This window comes from Aythya fuligula, chromosome 29 (assembly GCF_009819795.1).
Source record: "Aythya fuligula isolate bAytFul2 chromosome 29, bAytFul2.pri, whole genome shotgun sequence".
Taxonomy (NCBI): Eukaryota; Metazoa; Chordata; class Aves; order Anseriformes; family Anatidae; genus Aythya; species Aythya fuligula.
Window position 1 is genome coordinate 248706 of NC_045587.1, and position 18572 is coordinate 267277.

Consider the following 18572-nt stretch of genomic DNA (forward strand, 5'->3'; position numbering starts at 1 on the left):
CTCTGACAGCCTGGACTAATCCATGGCTGATGGAGAGAGAGATTTCACCGCCCAGTGTAGGCATTGATTTACATCATGTGAATAGCTCTCTGGAGGCTTTTTATTTTCCCCCACTCTCTCTAGAGAAAGCTTAGTGCGTCAGGTTGCTCTCCAGAAGCAGCTGGAAATGCTCTCTTAAGCAGGTACCTTGTTGACAACACTTGCTGGCCTCTACTTAGTTGGTTTTGAACCCTACACTCACTTAAACCAAGTCTGAGCAAGAGCAGATGTCTTACCCAAGGAGACCTTTGGCCTTCAATTCTCAAATACTTTACATGTGATGCCTGTGTTGGAGCCATAAGCATTTTATTGCTTCATGTAGGATGTGTGCCTTAGTCATAAGCAGAGAAGAGCCAGCCTGGTCTCCACTAAAACTTTAGGCTATGCCACATCATGCTATAATCTTGTTTACGTTTACTATTCCAGGGGGATGAAGCACCAGCTATGCAAACAGACCTTCCTTCAGTCAGGAGACCTCACAACAGCACTAAGTTTTGCAACAATTTATTAGCAATGTTCAGAGAAAATACAAAATCCTATTTACAATGAAATCATAAGAATGGCCGGACTAGAGGATCACAGGGTTACAGAGCCGGGGTCACGATGATGCAGACCTCAGATAAGGGTCAGCCACATGGAGGAAGTGAAGCAGCCCTGCACCTCCCCTGCACAGCGGGTCCGGGAACCCAGGAGAAACCTGCCTGTGCCTATATCTCACCCCTAATCCTGCATTAGCCCCATGGGGACTTCCACCTTCAATCCGAGTGCTCTCAGTGGGCCTGGCATGGATGGGCTGCGAGCCGTGGGGTCAGTGCAGAAGAGGAACCAGGACACATGCAAGAAGGGAGCCCTGCAGAGGGCCTCGTGAGGGCAGCAAGCCGTCCCCGCTTGGGTGGCCTGGAGATGCAGCAGGTGCCATGCAAGCTTTTCCCATGGGGAAGCAGAAAGCCAGGAGGCGGCAGCAGCTCAGGCAGCAGCAGAGTTTACTCCACACCAAAAAGAAAAAGAGTAAGAGATCCAGAGTGGGCTGCAGATCTGTGGTCTCGTACAGAGGTCCAAGGTGTGCAGGGCCAGTTTGGAGAAGTCCCAGTGCAGAAAGGGGTCTGCAGAGCTCTGGCCTGGATTGTGCTCCTGTGGAGGAGTTTTAGGAATATTTCCGTCAGAACTCTTCACATAATGCCATAACCCTTCCTCAAAATCTGGAAAGCAGAAATACCTACAGACCTTTTGCTGAGAGCAAAAGAGGCTGCATAACCAGGCTGCTAAGGTATTTTGGAAGTGCCTAGATGGGTTCAAGTGAGAAAAAAAAAAAACTCTCTAAACTCAAATTTTGTAAATTTTTAGTGCATCTCCCACACTGCCCTAACCCCAGTCCTGCCTGCTCAGCAACCCAAAGCATTTGTTTTGTCTCCATGCTGCACTGCAGAAAACAGGCCATCATGAACTTAATGATATCCCAGTCGTCTTCTTTATCCCTACAATTTTTATCTTTTATTTTTTTAAGTGGGGAGGTGGAAGGCATCAGTTCTGCTCCTGTGTCACAGACAAGGTCAGCGGAGGCGCTGAGGGGTTGAAGCATGTTTTATTTATTCTTTGCACAGTAACTTTCCTTTTCCTCTGCCCAGCTCAGGGCATGGAGCACGTGCAGCGGGAGGATGCAACATGTGAGGGGTAACAGGCAGGGCAGCAGCAGAGGAGGAATGTGCAGTACGGAGCATTTTGGCATAGCCTTTCTCTAACACGCGGGGATCGCTAGAGGCAGCTCAGTGACGCACTTGCACCGGCATTCCAGGGAGATTGAAGATACGGGTTTCTATCAGGACGAAGGATCGCTTTCTAAATAAGAGCAAAAGGCCTCTTATCTCCACCTGGAGCTTTACAGTTAGAAATTAGCCAGCTAATCCCCAGACAGGGGAATGTGAGCAAGGGGAAGATGGAAAGTTACCTGCACGCTCTGAGGCATCCACTGCCTTCCTTGACATCCCTGTTTGGGGGAGCAAAGCCAGAAAATGGCTAGAGCAAGAAGAAGAGGCGACATTGGTGTTTGCTACAAAGATGGGCCCATTTTGAGCAACAGGCACGCATCCTGGCCTCAGTTTCTGGGTAATAACCACTTAATCTCTAGCAACCAAGCCACTTGTGAAGGCAGCAGATCCTTAGGATGGATCACAGGATCTCAGCCACCCATTTCCCCCGTCAGGATGTGCCTAGCCCTGCATGGGCTCTGACACTCAGCCTCTTTCCTCTGCTCTCTGCCATTCCCTGCCAATAATCCTCACGTGGGATCCCAACCCTACCAGGTGAAGAGCCACAGTTCGGGACAATGACATACACATCTCCTGGGCTGGGGAGCTGGGCCCACAGCCAACGATCCTGCTGACCCACGCTGGGAAGGAAAGCAAGTGCAGGCTCAGTCCCACAGCCAGCTGTAAAGGATGCAGAAGAATTATTTCTGCAGGACATTAGGGATGTCCTCAAAAAGGCCGAACATCCTGAACAGGTTCCCTTGTGCCTGAAGGACTGATTGCTGGGACACCCAGACTACGTGATCCCATGCGCTGCCTTTCTAAAAGCAGGCACTATTTGGAACATTTTTCTGCAGAGTCCGTGAGGCTCTGAGTGAATGCAGGTGAGAAACGGGGGTCCCCTAGCTTTTTCCCTTCCTTCAGGTGCTTTTCCTGCCAACATCCTAGCAAAATTCCCTACCTCTCCTCCCTCAATATGATTTTCCCTTTGCAGAGCTGTTCACACCAATTCAGCATCCCGTGATGCGCAGGACACAGGCAACTCTGACAGCCTCTGGGGAAGAGAAGATCCTGGTCTCATGCCTCCCAGTCTCTGGTCTGGTTTGATCTCAGCAGGAGTGAAGGGAGCAGGACAGACATAACACTTAAGCCCTGCTTTGCTGTCTGGGTCACAAAGGCTTAACAGCATATATACAAGCTGCATAAAGGAACCCAGGGGCTTTGCTCGGCTGATAGAATGGAGCCTGCTAGTGGGCCAGAAAGGGTGGGTTGTTGTTGGTTTTGTTTTTAAACCCTCTTTTGCTTTTAATATATTTTTTTAAACATCTGCATCTTGCCAGCAAAGAGAAGATTCTGCCTTGCTGCCCTCACTCCTGGCTGGAGCCAAAGAACTGGAGGAAGAAGGAGAAGATGTAGATGATGTCCAGGTAGATATTGAGAGCTCCAAAGATGTATTCTTCTGGACTCAGTGAGTACCGACGGTTCCCCATCAGCATCTGGGTATCAAAAGCCAGGAACTGTGAAGAAAGAGGAGAAAACCAAGTGACAGTCAGAAGCAGATTTGGCACAGGGAAGCAAAAAGTGCTTTGCTATAAGGAGTTCTCCCAGCTGCTTCACTGTACCCTCAACTAGAGCACTGCCACTTTTTACAGGACATAACTGCTGTTTAAAAGTGCCTAAGTTTAAGTGTGCAGTTCGCCCCACCAGCTGCGTTTCTGGCAGAAGTTTGTAGGGTAATAAGATGTTTAGCCTCCTCGTGTTTTACAGAAGAGTCTCTAATCATGAATCACAGAAGAAATACCCAAGCTTGCTTGAAATGACTTTATTAGCTAATAAATAAAATTGCCCAACTGTTCTTATTCACAGCATGCCCAATGTGCACCGCCTTGAACCCCAAGGCAGCCTTTCTCCTGACCCCCACCTCAGGGCAATGCCAAGCATCTTCCCAAACAATGCCCACACCCCAGTGGCAAGCACGGCACTGCCGGGACATGCTCCGGGAAAAGGCTCACAGGAGGGAGAGCCAGGGAGCAGGTGAAGGAATGAATTAAACCTTTTCAACTTCAGGTCAAGGAGCTGCCCTGTTTCAGGGCTTTTCCTGCCTGCAATGAGCCTTCCTAACGCCCCTTAATCCCAGACCACGCTCTCTGACTGTTGTCCAATTCCTTCATTTGTTATGGAAGTTCATACCCCCTGCCATCCAGCCAGCCTTGCCTTGACTTTGCTCACTTTTGCTGCCTCATTTCATCCTTTTGCACTGCAGCCTGGCTCCTACTGCTGTGTCAGAGCTTGGTCTCTGCTCCCACTGTGGAACTGCCTTTTGCCCTGCCCCTCCAGTGCTTTCTGCTGCTCACACCTAGTATTGCGCTTACAGCACGGGTTTGCCAATCGCACCATGCTCAGCACCAGCACCGTCACGTACAGCAGCACCTTCCCAGGACAAGGCTGAGGTCACTGCAGTAATTGCTACTCATGAGCCACTGGAGGATGCGGAGCTCTCTGCAATCCTGAAACTCACTCTTGTCCCTTCCCTAGGCACCCTTCAAGGCAAGAAGCATTTATTCCACATTTACTTGCTTATTTTTCCTGCCAGTGCATTCTCAGGCCCTGTGACCAGCACCTCACTTACCATGGTAAAGATAATGGCACCAAGCAGAGCATAGATCGCGTGGAGCCAGGGGACCTAGAGAAACAAATCCATCAGTCAGTGCCTGCAGGAGTACTGGTTAGATAGGACTTGACACAGCAGAGAGCTGAGCTCTCACGTGGAGGATACGAGTTAGGGAAAGTGCTCTAACAGCCCTGAATTTGCACCACTTCCAGTTCCAACCCAGTTTCTGTTGCTGTCCTTTTTGTGGCAGTGATAGGTCGCTGTGCCTCAGTTTCCTCTCTCACTCTGGTCTTTATGTCTGTTTGGCTCATAAGCTTCCAGACTAGGTGCTTGTGTTTCTGAACAGCCTACTGCAACGCAGCTGCAGTCTCTGTGGAAACCTCTTACTCAGCCCTGATGGAAAGGCATTTTGCAGCAGCCCTGGAAGGTGTTTATTTATCCAGCCAAGCTGATCCCACCGGAAGAAACGCCAATTGCTTCCAAGAGCCAGACGAAGTTTTGCATGTTAATTAAAGCTGAAGTGTGTTCATCTGTTGGAGTCACAGCAGGAAATTCACTGAAATTAAGACCAAATCCCAACCCTTGCCTGCTGTGGCATGGTAACCTACAGCGCTAACGGAGATGTTGCTCACATTCCAAGAGAAGTTGCCCACATGGATGGCTGATTCAGCCCCGAGATCGCAGCCTGCCTCCCGAGATAGACAAGCTCATTACAAGCTGCCTCAAGCTATGCTTATCTTGACAGGCTGCAAGATAAAGAGCAGTTGTCTCAACAGTTTAATGGCAGCGGCTTGGCACCGCCACCTGGTTTATGTGCACGTCTGTGGAAGAGGGGAGACGGATGCCAAGCCAAGACAACCCAAAACCAAGCTTCTGGTTTTGGAAGCAGCAACTCATGTATTTGTGCATCATCAGGTCAACTCCAGGGCTGGTACCAGCAGGAGCATCTCCTGCAGGTCTGGCCCATTGATTATGACTCAAGTCCCCAGAGGAGCCAGGTGAGGTGGGCAGGAGGGTTGAAGGGCTCTTAAAGGCTGCCGTGATCAAAGCCAGGTGCTGCTGTCACCAGTACAAGCAGGCATTCCGGGTGATTAATGGTGGCCCACAGCCCCACACACCTTCCCTCTTTCATCAGGATCTCTTCCAGAGTCTGTCAGGCTCTTGCCTGAATGACGACTCACCTAATGAGACTCTTGGATGGAGACCAGATGCTCCATGCTGCCACACCAAACCCTCTATCAGGCGTGGCCACAAGTAGCTCCAGGGTTTCACTTGGACACAGACAACGCCGGGTTCAAGCCAAGAGCGGGGATGCAGAGGGCTGGCATGGGAGGCTAAAGGAAAGGGCTGGACCCATGCAAGAGGGACTGGCAGCAGCTGGAGGAGCAGCAAGGTGGTTGTCGTGGTCTGGACTTCTTCCTGGGGTCTCAGTCACCCCCCAGAGAGGCTTATTTCTGTCAGGGAAATTTGAGCCTCAAAATTTAAACATCGCAGAACCGTGCCCCATGGTAGCGTGGCTACAGCCACGCCTGGCCAGACAGGCTCACTGCTGCATTGTCCAGAGGCCAAGGCCTGCCCCAAACAAAGCAGGGCTCTTAGCCCAAATTCAGGGCAGGACAGCACTTCAGCCAGCTCACCACCCTGGCTTTAGTGGAGGGGAAACTGAGGCACAAGCAGGTGGTGCAGCCTGCTTTGGGGTCACTCCACAGCTGCAGGAACAGGAGCAAACTTCCTCAAGCCCCAGGCCAGTGCTGTCCTACAGCCTGCTATCTGATTGTACAACAGGCAGGCGACAGCCACCTGGCTTTCCATTCCTGCTGGTGTTTCTGCACATTTCAGGACACCCCTCTGAAGACGAGCCCTGGAGTTCACCTGCTGATGGGGACTGGGTGAGGAAGGAGGGACGCGGGTTGTTACTCACGTATTGGTAGGGCAGAATCACAGCCAGAATGATGCCACCGAAGAAGAGCACCATGAGCATCACAAAGAGGACGCCCTGGTAGGAGGTGAAGTCAAACTGCAGAGGCAAAGAGCACTGCGTTACAAGGGCAGGGGCCCTGCAGAGGCAGTGAGGGGGACCCCCACACACCTGCAGGGGGGGACTCCCCAGCATTGCCCCCATCTTGTTGTCAGATGGCAATTCCTCCATCTCCATCTCAGGTCCTGTAGCCCTGCTCCCATCCCAATGGCAGAGCCAAACACTCACCATACCCCCTTTATTGCTGTGGGCACAAGTTCTATACCCATCTCATCCCTGATACCCAAAAGCCCTTCATGCACATTTATGTTAGTGCCTTCATGTATCCTAGCCTAATCCTAAAGAACAAAACAAAAAAAATACCCACTAATACCCACTCACAACTTACCCCATACATTAGCATCTTCTCACCCCATCTGTACCCCAACATATCCCTCACTCCTGCATCTGTGTAACCTTCACTTTGCACCCCAGCATTCCTCGGATCTCTTCTGCATCCTGAGCCCCACAGCCCTGCCCCTTCGCACTGCCTGACCCCATTTACTGCCTCTCCCAGAGGGACTGAGCAGCACAGACTGACCTTGGTCTGGAAGCTGAAGATGGTGACAGAGAGACACACCAGGGCCGTGATCCCCAGACACAGAAGGACCGACTTGGTATTGTAATAACTGCAAAATTAACAGCAGAGCCACTTTGCTAGGGTTTCCACGGGATGGATGGGAGGAGAGATCAAGACAGACAGAAGATCCGTGGGGGTGTACAGGAAAAGCGAGAGTCCTTGGGGCACAAGCAACACTGACCTTATCAACGGTCCTTAGTGTCAAAAGGGAAGGAAAGATAGAAAACACCCCAAAAACACTCGATGGGTTTTCCTCTTGCTTTAAGTAGAAGAGGGTAGGCAGGAGGGCACCTCTGTTCCTCCTGGGAACTCATGAGCAGCTAAGATGAGGACTTGCTATAAAAATCTCTCTGTCCGTGGACAGATGGTGAAGGGGAGGATTCAAACTGGGAGGTAATAAAAATAGAGTGACAAATGTCATTGCAGCACAATGAGAAATCAGAAGGCTGCGGCCACTGTTACTCTGTGGCTATGCTTGTAACAGTGGGGTTGAGTTTTGGAAATCTGCAAGGCAGGATTTGAACAGGCAGAAAGACGACAAGCTTATATATACAAATTATATTTGTACGTCTGCCCACTGATTTCAGTTACAGCACGAGGCTCAGCCCCAGGAGCCAGCCTCCTGCTCTTCCCTTTGGTTTGACTGCAGAGCGATATCACTGGCATTTTCCCCGAGCTGCTGAAGCCACCACTTTCTTTGTGCCCTGCACACATCCATCAACACCCACTGGCTCGCCTGCCTCATCACCAGGGACCCACGTGAACCGGGGCTGATCTTGTGAGCAGATTGTAACAGTAAAAACAAGCAAAAGGGAGCAAGCTGTAGAGTACAAAATAGAATGAAACTGCTGGAAAATAAGCTCCTTGTGTCACTCCAGCCCCATCTGGTAGAGTGCTGCTTGTCGGGAGGGGTGAGATCAGTCTATGGCAGTCCCCTACAGCCCTCTGTGCAGGCACTGCCTCGTCCCTGGCTCTCTGGTGCTCTCCCACAGGACTCAGCACAGCCAAGACCTACCCTGTTCTGCCCCAATGGTGACAGAGGAGGGGTGGCACCATGGCTCTCAGAGAGCTTTTTTAAAAAGTGTTTTTAAAAGGGAAGGTGGTGACTTCATGTGGCTACCAGAACAGCTCCAAAGAAATCAAGCAGTTATTTTATTTCAGAAACCAGGCAGTTTTCCCACAGAAAAGCCCAGGACACAGGACCAGAAAACCTCCAGGGACCATGTGCTCAGCCTACCTGGAAAGCATCCCAGTGAGATAAGCCATGGAGAGGGTCTGGGAGGGAAAGAGAACCACATTATTCTTGCATTCGTGTCCCAGGAAGAGACTCAGCAGATAAAACATCTCAACTGCAGGAACAATAACTACAAGGGTAGCAAAACCTCAAACTGATGCCCGGGAGAAGCAATTTTCACATAGTTTCTAATCCTCCAGTGATGAATGTCTGCAGGACAGGTTAAAATGAGGGCAGGTTCTCCTCGCTGGGAGCAGTCCCACCTTCCCCATCCTTCCACCCTCCTGCACAGGCCTCCAGCACCCTACCCCAGCTCCCACAGCCGACCAGCCTCCGCAGGCCTTTTGTTTTATCATAGAATATCCTGAGATGGAAGGGACCCATGAGGATCATCAAGTCCAGCTCCTGGCACCACAGAGGTCTACCCAACATTTCAGACCCTGCGACTAAATGCTCAGTCCAAACACTTCTTGAACTCCAACAGGCTTGGGGCAGTGACTGCTTCCCTGGGGAGCCTGTTCCAGTGTACAACCACCCTCTCAGTGAACAAGGGTTTAAACAGAGGCTCTCTTCTTTCCTGCTTATCACATTTTAGTTCAATTACAGCTCCTCAGCCCAAGTGCGGGGCAATCAGAGGATTAAATTCCTGCTTTCTGCAGGAATTCTGAGCCCAGATTCTTTTCTCTGCTGCCTAGAGCCATTGTGAAACCTGCACTGGTTGTTGGGGCAGGGCCGACACTGTCCAGATGTGCTACTTACGAAGATGCTCAGCAGGATCAGATTCCATGGGAAATACCTCCTGCAAGTGAACAAACAGGGGCTGGTCAGCCCTGCCATGCAGAGGGCAGCGGTCGTCAGCAGCGCTCCACAACAGGTTGCATAAGATGTGCCACGTAATTAATAGCCTGCGCAGCAAAAGGCAGGGGTGGTGCAAGGGGACAGTCACCCCGCTGGGAATGAGAGAGCATTCGGGGTGCTCTGAGGCCAAGAGGGCAAATGCCCCCATGAGATTGCAGCAAAGCAGCCAGCAGTGCCCTGTGCCAGTGAAAGACAACCATTCCCTGTGGTATTTAACAATGAACATTTGGAGCAATGCAGCAGCACAGTTCGGGCAGCAACACATCAACCCTTCCAGTCACAATTTGACTTCAGCTTTTAGTGCAGCGTTGCAGCAACTCCCAACTGCATCAGGCCTGGAAGCACAGCTGCCACCTCCGGCCCTGCATCATTGCCCCAGCACGACCCCATCCCTTCTCTGCAATGATGTTGGTCATGTTTGCAGCAAGATGAGAACATTCATCCTTCACTTCACTGGGCTGTATTAAATCCAAAAAGAAAATATTTTACCTGGGTCCAGAGCAGCAAGCAAGAATCAAGTAGGTCACAAAGAAAACAGCACTGCAAAGAGAAAAAAAAAAAGCAGATTAGGGATGAAGACATAAGCGTTGTGTATTGAAGCAGGAGAGAAGTCTCCAGATGACAAGTCTTAGTGCTCTGTTGCACTGCTTAAATGCAAGTACCGTGCCAGAAGTCAAGGCTGGGTAGGGAGCGAGGCAACAACTGCCTCTTGCTGAAGTCATTTTCTGCCCAAAGCTGCCTGCTGTGCTTATGGCAGTCCCTAACAGTGCGACCATCCTTGGAAAACCGTAAGGACGGTTTTGGAGCAGAGCAAGGGTAGCGTTCAGGGCCAGGGTAGATGGAGCAACAGTAGAGTAAATGAAGTAAATGCTAACTGGCCAGAAGCATTTCTTGTTGATAATTCCTCGCTGTGTGAGTCCCTTGACTGGAGGCAGCTCAGCTCTGCCCCTCGTTGTCATCACTAGCATCCCACCTGGCTTTGGTGGGCTTGAGGCATCCTGCTGGGATTTCAGCAGCCCCATGAATCTTTGTTTAAGTGACTTGCCTAAAGTCAAGGGGAAGGTGAGGTAAGAGAAGGGAATTGGTCCCGTGCCACCACACCAGCCCTGGAGGAAGAGCTCACCAGAACGATCCTCTGAGGACACTGAAGCTCACAGACCTGAGCCTAACATGCTGTTGCACATGCCATCCCCAGGTCACCTACGAGTTATTTATCTCACACAACTTCAGCAAAGCAAAAATCCCTGAGCTGAGGGATGGTCTCCCCCTGCCCCAGCCGTCACGCAGCCCGGGTGTTTTTCCACGCTGCTGATGGGGTTCGGCACGGTGGGAACCTGCTCACCTACTTTCACCCTTGTGCCTGGGGGGGGAGAGCAGCTTCCAAGCATGCCGATGGCAGCACGATAGCCACTCACCTTAGGTCTAATAAATGAACATGACGGCAAAACCCACGGGCCATGATAAATGCACCAAAGATAAACCTGAGCATTGCTCTCCCACAGGGAAACCAGGAAAGCTGGAGTGGGCACAGCTCAGCAGATGGAAAACAAGTAGGGAGCAAAGAGAGCTGCTGCAGTTATCCATCTCCTTTGCACTCACTATGAACATCTCTTGCGTTATTCTCCCTGGGCCATCACTGAGCAGCCCCAAGGCACCCACTTTTAATTCAGAGGTGTAGATGGAGAAGTCAGGTCTCTGCACAGAGGAGATCCAGACCCAGACCAGGGAAAGCAACTGGAGAAACTGGGGACAGAGGGAAAGGTTGCCTTGCTGAAAGGGACAGACAGAATCTAAGTCCCTCAGGTACAGGACCTGTCCCCAGCTCCTGCTGAAGGATAGGAAGAAGTAAATGCTAACTGGCCAGAAAGCAGCAAGAGATGAGCCCAAAGGTAAAAGCATAGGCCTTGGTCTTGTCTCCCTGCAAGGCAGCACTGCTTCTCCAATCTACCAATTGGCCAAGGATGAGCAAATTATTTTCTTTTAAGGTCAAAGAAGCACGCGGGTGCCAGTTGCCTTCTATTATTGCTATTTTAAGTCTTTTTTTTTCTAAGTTATATAAGCTGGTGTCTCATCTCCGGGCCTGGACACATTTCGTGATTTGGGTGTGAACTAATTAAAGCCAGGTTCGCAGAACCTCATTCACAAGCAATTGCATCGTGCTTTCTGCCTGCTTAATTAGCACTAACCCAAGCAGCATCCAGAAAACAGCACAACTGCAAATATATTAGCGCACGGAGGTGCAGCCTAGCTACCTCCTCTCTGACCTTTCAGACCAGGCTGGCCTAATGAATGGAATCCCAAATTCTGGGCACCAAAGGCTGCTCCCCGATGATGAGCCTGGCATGACAGCCCTGACAAAAACAGGGCCAGACTCACCCTGATATCTCCAAATGCACCCACCCTGACACTGCCCACATCCTTCTTCATCTGTTGCTTATCAAGACACATGGTACAAACCCAGGCAACCTCCTTGCTGTCCATGGGAGGATGCAGAATGAAGCCTTGAAGGTACCCACTGTGTATTTTCAGCTCTCACAGCTGGGTTTCTGCAGAACTTACTTAGAAGCTCTTCCGTTTTACCCAGTTTGCTCTGCAAGCAATACTCATGTATTTACTTTGACCCTGGTTTGTAGAGCAATAAGCCCTCTTTTGGCAATTATTTGGAGGTATCCAGCCCATGTCATGTCTCAGACTCTTTTAAGTGAAGTTTTCTTTTTCTGTTCTCAAATCAAAAATATCCATGAATTTCCCTGGCTTGCCTTGCAAACAAATTGGAGTAACTCCTCAAATGCAAGACACAAAAGTGTTTGGAAAACATTTCTGCATCACTACAGCCACATCCAGAGCTGTTCAGAGCATGTATAGCCAGAGGAGAAGACAGAGATACTCACTAGGAAGCCCAGTACCAAGCAGAATGTGTCTGAATGTACCCCTTGACCGGTTCGCTGCAAGACAGAAAAGGGACACTGAGCAGAGCATAAAAATGCCAATCACTTCACAGGTTGCTGCTAAATTAAACCTGGGAATGTGCACGGGGTGACACAGAGTGGGGATATGTGCAAAAACACAGCAGACTCTACCCAGCAGACCAGCCAGCTGAAAAGAAATTCCAGCTGTCAGGTCAGAAGGACAGCCCTGCTGTTATCAGTGACACCGTTGGACTTGCTCGCGGCGTGGCTGCTGCTTTCTCTGAGGAGCGATTAAGGAGGTCGGCTCCTCGGGCTGACAGTGATTCATTATTTATTCTGGAGGCAACGTGAGCTGCACATGCCCAAAATGCTCAGCCACCTGAGCTAACTGCGTGAACGTGGGGTATCCGCTTCTGCGAGGGCAGGTAACCCAGTCCCTCCAGCTGGGGCTCTGATGACATCGATAACTCCCGAAACAGAAAAGATACAGGGCACGGCTGAAGCAGCAGTTAAATGCAAGGGCAAGCAGCTCGGGCCCCTCTGCTGGGGATGGCACCCAGAAGGGATGATGCGCTGTTCAGGGGAGATAGCAGAAAGACCTCTCGGGGACCCCTCAGTCTTGTTTTTATGTTGAAGTACCTGAAACAATTCACGTACCTACAGAACAGAAATTACCCTGCATAATGGGTTGTACAGGAGCAGATCATGCACGGTACAAAGCGAGCATTACGGCTACACCAGACTTACCAGAAGGTGAAGAAAGCCACAATAACAAGAGTCACCAAGAGCTGGACCATCAGGATGGCATAAACCTGGAACGAGAGGCAGCCCATGGGCGAGCTGCAGGCTCCCCACTGCCCACCCAACTCCAAGCAGCTCCGTGGTCCAGGGGAGCCCAGGCCAGAGCAGCCAGGTTCCTCTGGGCTCTTGCCCCTTACCTTCCTGATGAACACCCTGCGCACGTTCCTGTCATCCCAGCTGAAGGTCGTGAGCATCTCCGTGTCCCCGGGGTACCCGCCGCTGCCATAGCTGGGGCTCGTGCCTGAAGCAGAAGCCAGAGATCAGCTCCCATCACCTGGCTCCCTCCCAGGCCACAATAATTTGACCCCAGTGATTGACTACAGTTCAGGAGGCCCAAATTTTAGTTTTTTTCTTATCGCACCATGAAAGTGAGGTGTTCTGGGGTGTGCTCCCTTCCCTTCTCATTCCTGTATCATACTAGGAGCATCTCCAAGAACAAAAAGAGGGGAAATATTTCTGCAAGCCCCAACACAACAAGGATGCCAGGGTTTATTCCTGTCTACAATAACAGCAATTCCTTAATGACAGAGGTCTTGTACCATCTCCTCATTCACCTTTCACAGAACATTAAACCACCCCCAAGAGGAGCTGTGACTCAGCACCGCAGTCATTCCCATCAGGAGCTCCGGTGCAGGAGGATTCCCTCGCTGCTCCGTAATTGCCTGAGCTTCGGTTGTGTCTGCATCATTTTTTATGTCAAGAGCGTGCCCTCTTCTCTGGGAGAAGCTCATTTCAGCCAGCTTTTTCAGAAGGGCCATCCCTGAATCCAGTTCCTATGCACGCAGCCAGACCAGTTTGTGAGCAAGCCTAAGCAAGGGGAAAGAACTCCAGTGCAGCTGCTGGGGGAACCTTCCCCCAAAACCACCGCAGCACACAGCCCACCTCTGCTGTGCTGTGGGCTCTGTGATACAAGTTTTTGTTGCTGGAGTTTCTTGTAGCCTTCTCCCACTCCTGAACCTCATGCTTAAGAAAAAAATTAAATACTGAAACCACATCTGATGATAAGATCTGAATTATCTTAGCACATCGTTCCCCGGTGTTACTTCTCTTGCAAATCCCCCCACCTGTGTTACTAAGACTTCTAGCTGGGTTTCCTATAGAAACAAGGCTTGTGCGATTACGCCAGCTATACATTCATATCCCTGCCTGTTTGACAGATGTCTCTCCTCCTCAAAGCTTTATAGCTCAGGGATACTCGGATCCTTTGGGCAGATGGAGGCAAAGCCCACACAAACTGAAGACAGGCTTGCAGACACCAGCAAAGCCAAATTCAAGGCCCTGGTCCTAAATTTCTTCTATTTTACAGGCCAAAGGCTGCTTGCTGTTATTGTAGAAGCTGGATCTAAGGATGCCACTGACAGGAAATAAATCCTTCATGCTCCTTTTGTGCCTAATAAATCACTCGTGCCATCTATGACCCAGCAGGGATGCACTCCTGCCATGCATCCTCATTTCTGCAAGATCTGTCATCATCTACGTGGCCAAGAGCACCTGAGGCCCATGTCCCCAGGGCACTTCAGTGCCTCCTGCTTCAAAGTAATCAAGGCACCTAAACACCAAATTAAAGATCTAAATGCCTCAGAGGAATGGAGGGTTTTCCTCCTCCCTGGAACGTGTCCCTAGCACCAGTCATCTCCCACCCATGGCCCTGTTTGAGGCAGTGTGTCCCCAGCTTGTGACTCTAGGAGGCAACCCAAAACACGTGTCACTTCTCTCCAGCTACTTCCAGTCTCATTTGAGCCATTAGACAGAGCCCTGTGGCATGTCCCCTCACCTCCAGACCCCTGCTGTGGGAGCTGCAACCCACAGTGCAGCTGAGAGATGATGCACCGCCTAAACAAGGTCTCTGCGATACCCAGAACGCAGCGTCCTAAACCATTTGGGCTTTACTCATCGTAATTCGTCGTGACAGTAGAAAGACCCAGATGGTTATTACAGCAAGCTGGGAGGTTATTTACCCCCTTTCTGATTCCCTAAGGCAAGCAAGAATGGAAAAAAGTCTGTGAAACTATCAGACTATGCAGGCACACATCTCAGGTGGGTTCAGCCTGCTCTTACCCCTTCCCTAAACCTCTCCATCCCTGCCGGCCGGAATGGGCAGCTGCCAAAGCAAAGCAAAGAAAGAGGAAGGACCAGAGCAAAAGGACTTGGGAGTCCTTAAATCCAGCACTCTCTGCAGCTAAAGCCATGCTGACAGAGCAGTTGCCCCCAGCAGCTCCGCGTGCTCATTCCCTCCTGCCAGCCGCCGCATCCTGCGTCCCCTGGCTCCCCTGCATCGGGCACAGCCGGACCTTTGTCCGCTTGTCACAGCTCCGAGCGGAGGCTGCACGTGGCAGCCGGGAAGAAAAGCTTCTTGTTTGCCCAGGGGTCATGCTCGTGGCCATGCAAACTGACGCTGGAACAATTCAGCCTCCGAATCCAGTGGGGTTTTAACCTCCGCTGGCTCTGAACACCCGCCCGCAGCAGCCAGACATCACTGATGCCACAATGTCAATTCTGCCGCTTCAGCAGCTTCTGTGAAAGAAGCAGGAGCTGGAAGGGGGGGGGCTGCAGCCTGCAGTGCTGGGGGCATCACACCAGGATGCTTCCCAGCCCTGGGAGCTGGCACTGCCCAGTGCGGCAAGCTGGGAGCCAGGATTTCACCATCCCCATACTGGAAGGGGATAAAGCACAGGGGTTTAGTCCCATATCTGGAAGGCAGCGTGGTTTAGTGCTTTGGCAATCTGGACTTTATTATTATTATTTAATTATATGTATAGCTAATAGCCATAACTCTACAGTGAGCTCTACCATGGCTCACACTGGCTGCCACGTCCCTGGCTCCTCTCTCCTTTACAAGCCCCAGGGCAATCTCTGCAGCCCTCTTCCCCCTTTGCAAGGGGCTCATCCTGGGTACAGCCATAGGACTTACTGGGGTCAACGTAAGCCCAGCTGGGGTGGAGCGGGACCGATGGGGGAGGAGGGTAAGCACTGGCCTTCATCCCCTCTCCTGCTGTCGCCTCCTCGTAGGTCGGAGGGGCTGGTGGAGCCGTGGCATTGTCCTTCTTCTCCCCTTGTCCCTCAGGGTTGGGGGGCTTGTTGTTCACAGACAGCTGCACAGAAATGTGGGAAAAAAATAAAATAAATAAAAAAGATTAGACTATAGAATGGCACAGAAACAGCCCTGCAGTGGGAACCCAGAAAGGCGTCGGCAGGGGTCTGAGGCTCCTCCATTTGGTCCCAGGAACCAGAGAGGAGACCCAGCAGCTCCTGGTGTTGGACCCATCTCCACACCCCCAGGAGCAAGCATCCTCTGACTGATGGAGGAAGAGACAAGAAAACATTCAGCATGACAAAGGGGATGAAAAACTGTAGCTAACCAAGCAAGCCTGAGGGTAGAGGCAGCCTTGCCCAGAGCCCTCCTCGTGCCTCAGGCTCAAGCGTAACACTGGAAAGCATCCAACTCATTTTTTGCATTTCTGCCTACTTGTTACTGAATTTCCCCTCAAAATAAAGACTTGCAGTTTCTAGACAAAACACACACACACCACCTCAGCTCCTTCATTTTCACTTACAACCACATTTAGGGGAGTTTCTCCAAGACCCCAGAAATTGCCAACCAACTTGTTCCTCTCTGCCCATCTAGCGGCTCAGCCGCTCTGCCTTCCACAATTTGGAGATGCAGTTAAGGGATTTGGGAACCCACGTTATCAGACTACGAAGTCCCAGCAAAGAGCAATGGCCACAGCTCCCACGACAGGGTTGAGCTCCATATCAGGACATCCAACAACTTTCTTCTCCTTGTAACATTATCTCTTTAACCTTCTAGCAGTATCTTTGTTGTCCCAGGATAAGCTATGAGCCTGGTGCCCTGTCCCTGCTGCCAAGGCAGGTGCCAGCTCATCATCAGGGACAGCATCCCGCTGGGTCACAGGACCCAAAAAGTGCAAAATGAAGGAGACAGATTAACAAGCCCTGGGACCGACAGCACAGTCCCTGCACAAAGGTCTTAATTTAAAAGGTGCAAGAAGCCCTTCCGAGTATCCCAGGACGCACACCACGAGCTGACCCAGCTGCTTCGGGATAACTGTGCCACCTCCTCTGCCCTCGGGGACGTGGTAGCCAAGAGCACCCAAGACCCCTGAGATGAGCGAAGAGATGCAGGAGGGCCAGCACTGCCTGCATCCAGGCAGCCTCCAGCCTCGTTGTCATGGCAATGCTGCACTGTGCTGGCAGAGGATGCATTGCCCCCCCTCTCCCAGGAAGCAGAGCGTTGGGGCACCCCAAAACCTAGAGCTCCCCATATCAGGAGGTGCTAAAGGCAGGTACCAAGTGCTGGAGCACGGATGGAAAAGCACAAGAACCCCGCAGAGGTCCCCAGCATCCAGGATGGGTGGAAGAAACGACCACAGCTCCCATGGCAGGGCTGAGCTCCACATCCAGCAGCACAAAAACCAGCCCCCAACCCCATAATCACCTCCATCCCCTTTCTCTGCCAAAACGCCCCCCACCACAGGGACCAGTGCACCCCAGACCAGGCTTTCCACTGGTACCCAGCTCCCCCCCCCCCCCATAGCAATTCTTTTACCCCTTAAACCCCCTCACTCCAACCCATCACCCCCCCCCAGCCACGCAGCAATTCTGCACGCATGACGACCCATCAGCCCAGCGCTGGCCTCCCACCTACCTTGCCCTGGGTCATGGTGCCTCGCTAAGGTTGCAGGCAGCCCCTGCGTGAGGCTGGCAGAAGGAGAAGGCCGTAGCTGAGCAGGAGCCTCCACGCCGAGCCCCTGCTGCCTCCTCTCCCGGGTGTCTCGGGGCTGGCTGCAGCCGCTGCAGCCTCCGCAGCGTGCGCCGATGCCTTCACCTTCTAGCAATATCCACGGAGCAACGGGAGCTGGAGGGAGGACCGTACCATTCCCAGCCTGCAGCACAGGGGGAAGCCGGGAAAGAAAGAGCTAAAAATGACAAAACCAGAGGCAAGCAGCCACCGGCAGCGATGGGGAGGATGCAGGCTGGGGAAGATGCACAGCGCAGCGCTGGGGAGGCAGCCGCAGGGTGGGAAGCAGCTGCCCCTGGGATGCTGAACTCGGGGCTGGGATTGCAAAGGGGAGGGAGATGCAGAGGATGCTTTGCTGCAGCATCTCTCCACCACCGCACCTCAGAGCCGACCGTGGGCTGGGGAGCAGCAGCAGCAACCAGTGGGCCCTGCTGCAGCTGGGCACGGCGCACTGAGGGCTATTGCAAGGGGCTGGATGCTTCACCAGGGCAGAGAGCCTTGAGCCGAGCTCTGTAACACAAGAGCAGGAGGGAGGAATCGTGCACAGCCCTGGCTTTCTTCGTGACCCTTTTCAGGCTTTGAACAGAGCGGGATAGAGAGGACGAGGCTTGTTTGCCCCACGTGCGTTGTGCTCCCCAGGCAGCCCCAGCTGGGGGTCACAGGGAGGGCTTGGAGGTGTCCTGGAGGGACGGGGGGGGGAGGCAGCAGACCTCCAGCACCACACAGCCCCCACCACAGAAGCAATATTGTTCCTGTACTGAATCCACGAAGCAGGGAGCTGAACCGGGAGTCTCCACGTCAAAAGTAAGGGGCACCGAGTGAATGGGGGTTTGCACCCCCAGTGACAGTACCTGGGAGAGGTGGGGAGGGGGATTACAGCCTGGAGGGCACGGGCAGATGGAGACACCCCCACTTCCCTCCCCCCAGCCACAGGAGAGAACAAAATCCCCGCTTTCCTTAGTGAAGTGCTTCACACAGACAGAAGGTTTGCCCGGGGCAGACGGCACACGCAGAGCACA

The 18572-nt window shown here is 52.1% G+C and overlaps 1 protein-coding gene across 1 annotated transcript; it reads right to left on the bottom strand.

Annotated features, from left to right (window-relative positions):
* Window positions 1-527: 527 nt before the first annotated feature.
* FAIM2 (Fas apoptotic inhibitory molecule 2) lies at window positions 528-17585 on the bottom strand. Its single transcript, XM_032204904.1, has 12 exons — window positions 17461-17585; window positions 15706-15886; window positions 12932-13035; window positions 12741-12805; window positions 11976-12029; window positions 9574-9624; window positions 8986-9025; window positions 8230-8267; window positions 6954-7041; window positions 6317-6412; window positions 4414-4467; window positions 528-3301 (listed from the first exon to the last, which is right to left on the bottom strand). The coding sequence occupies exons 1-12, from the start codon at window positions 17473-17475 to the stop codon at window positions 3152-3154; spliced, it is 936 nt and encodes a 311-aa protein (XP_032060795.1). The 5' UTR covers window positions 17476-17585; the 3' UTR covers window positions 528-3151.
* Window positions 17586-18572: the final 987 nt, after the last annotated feature.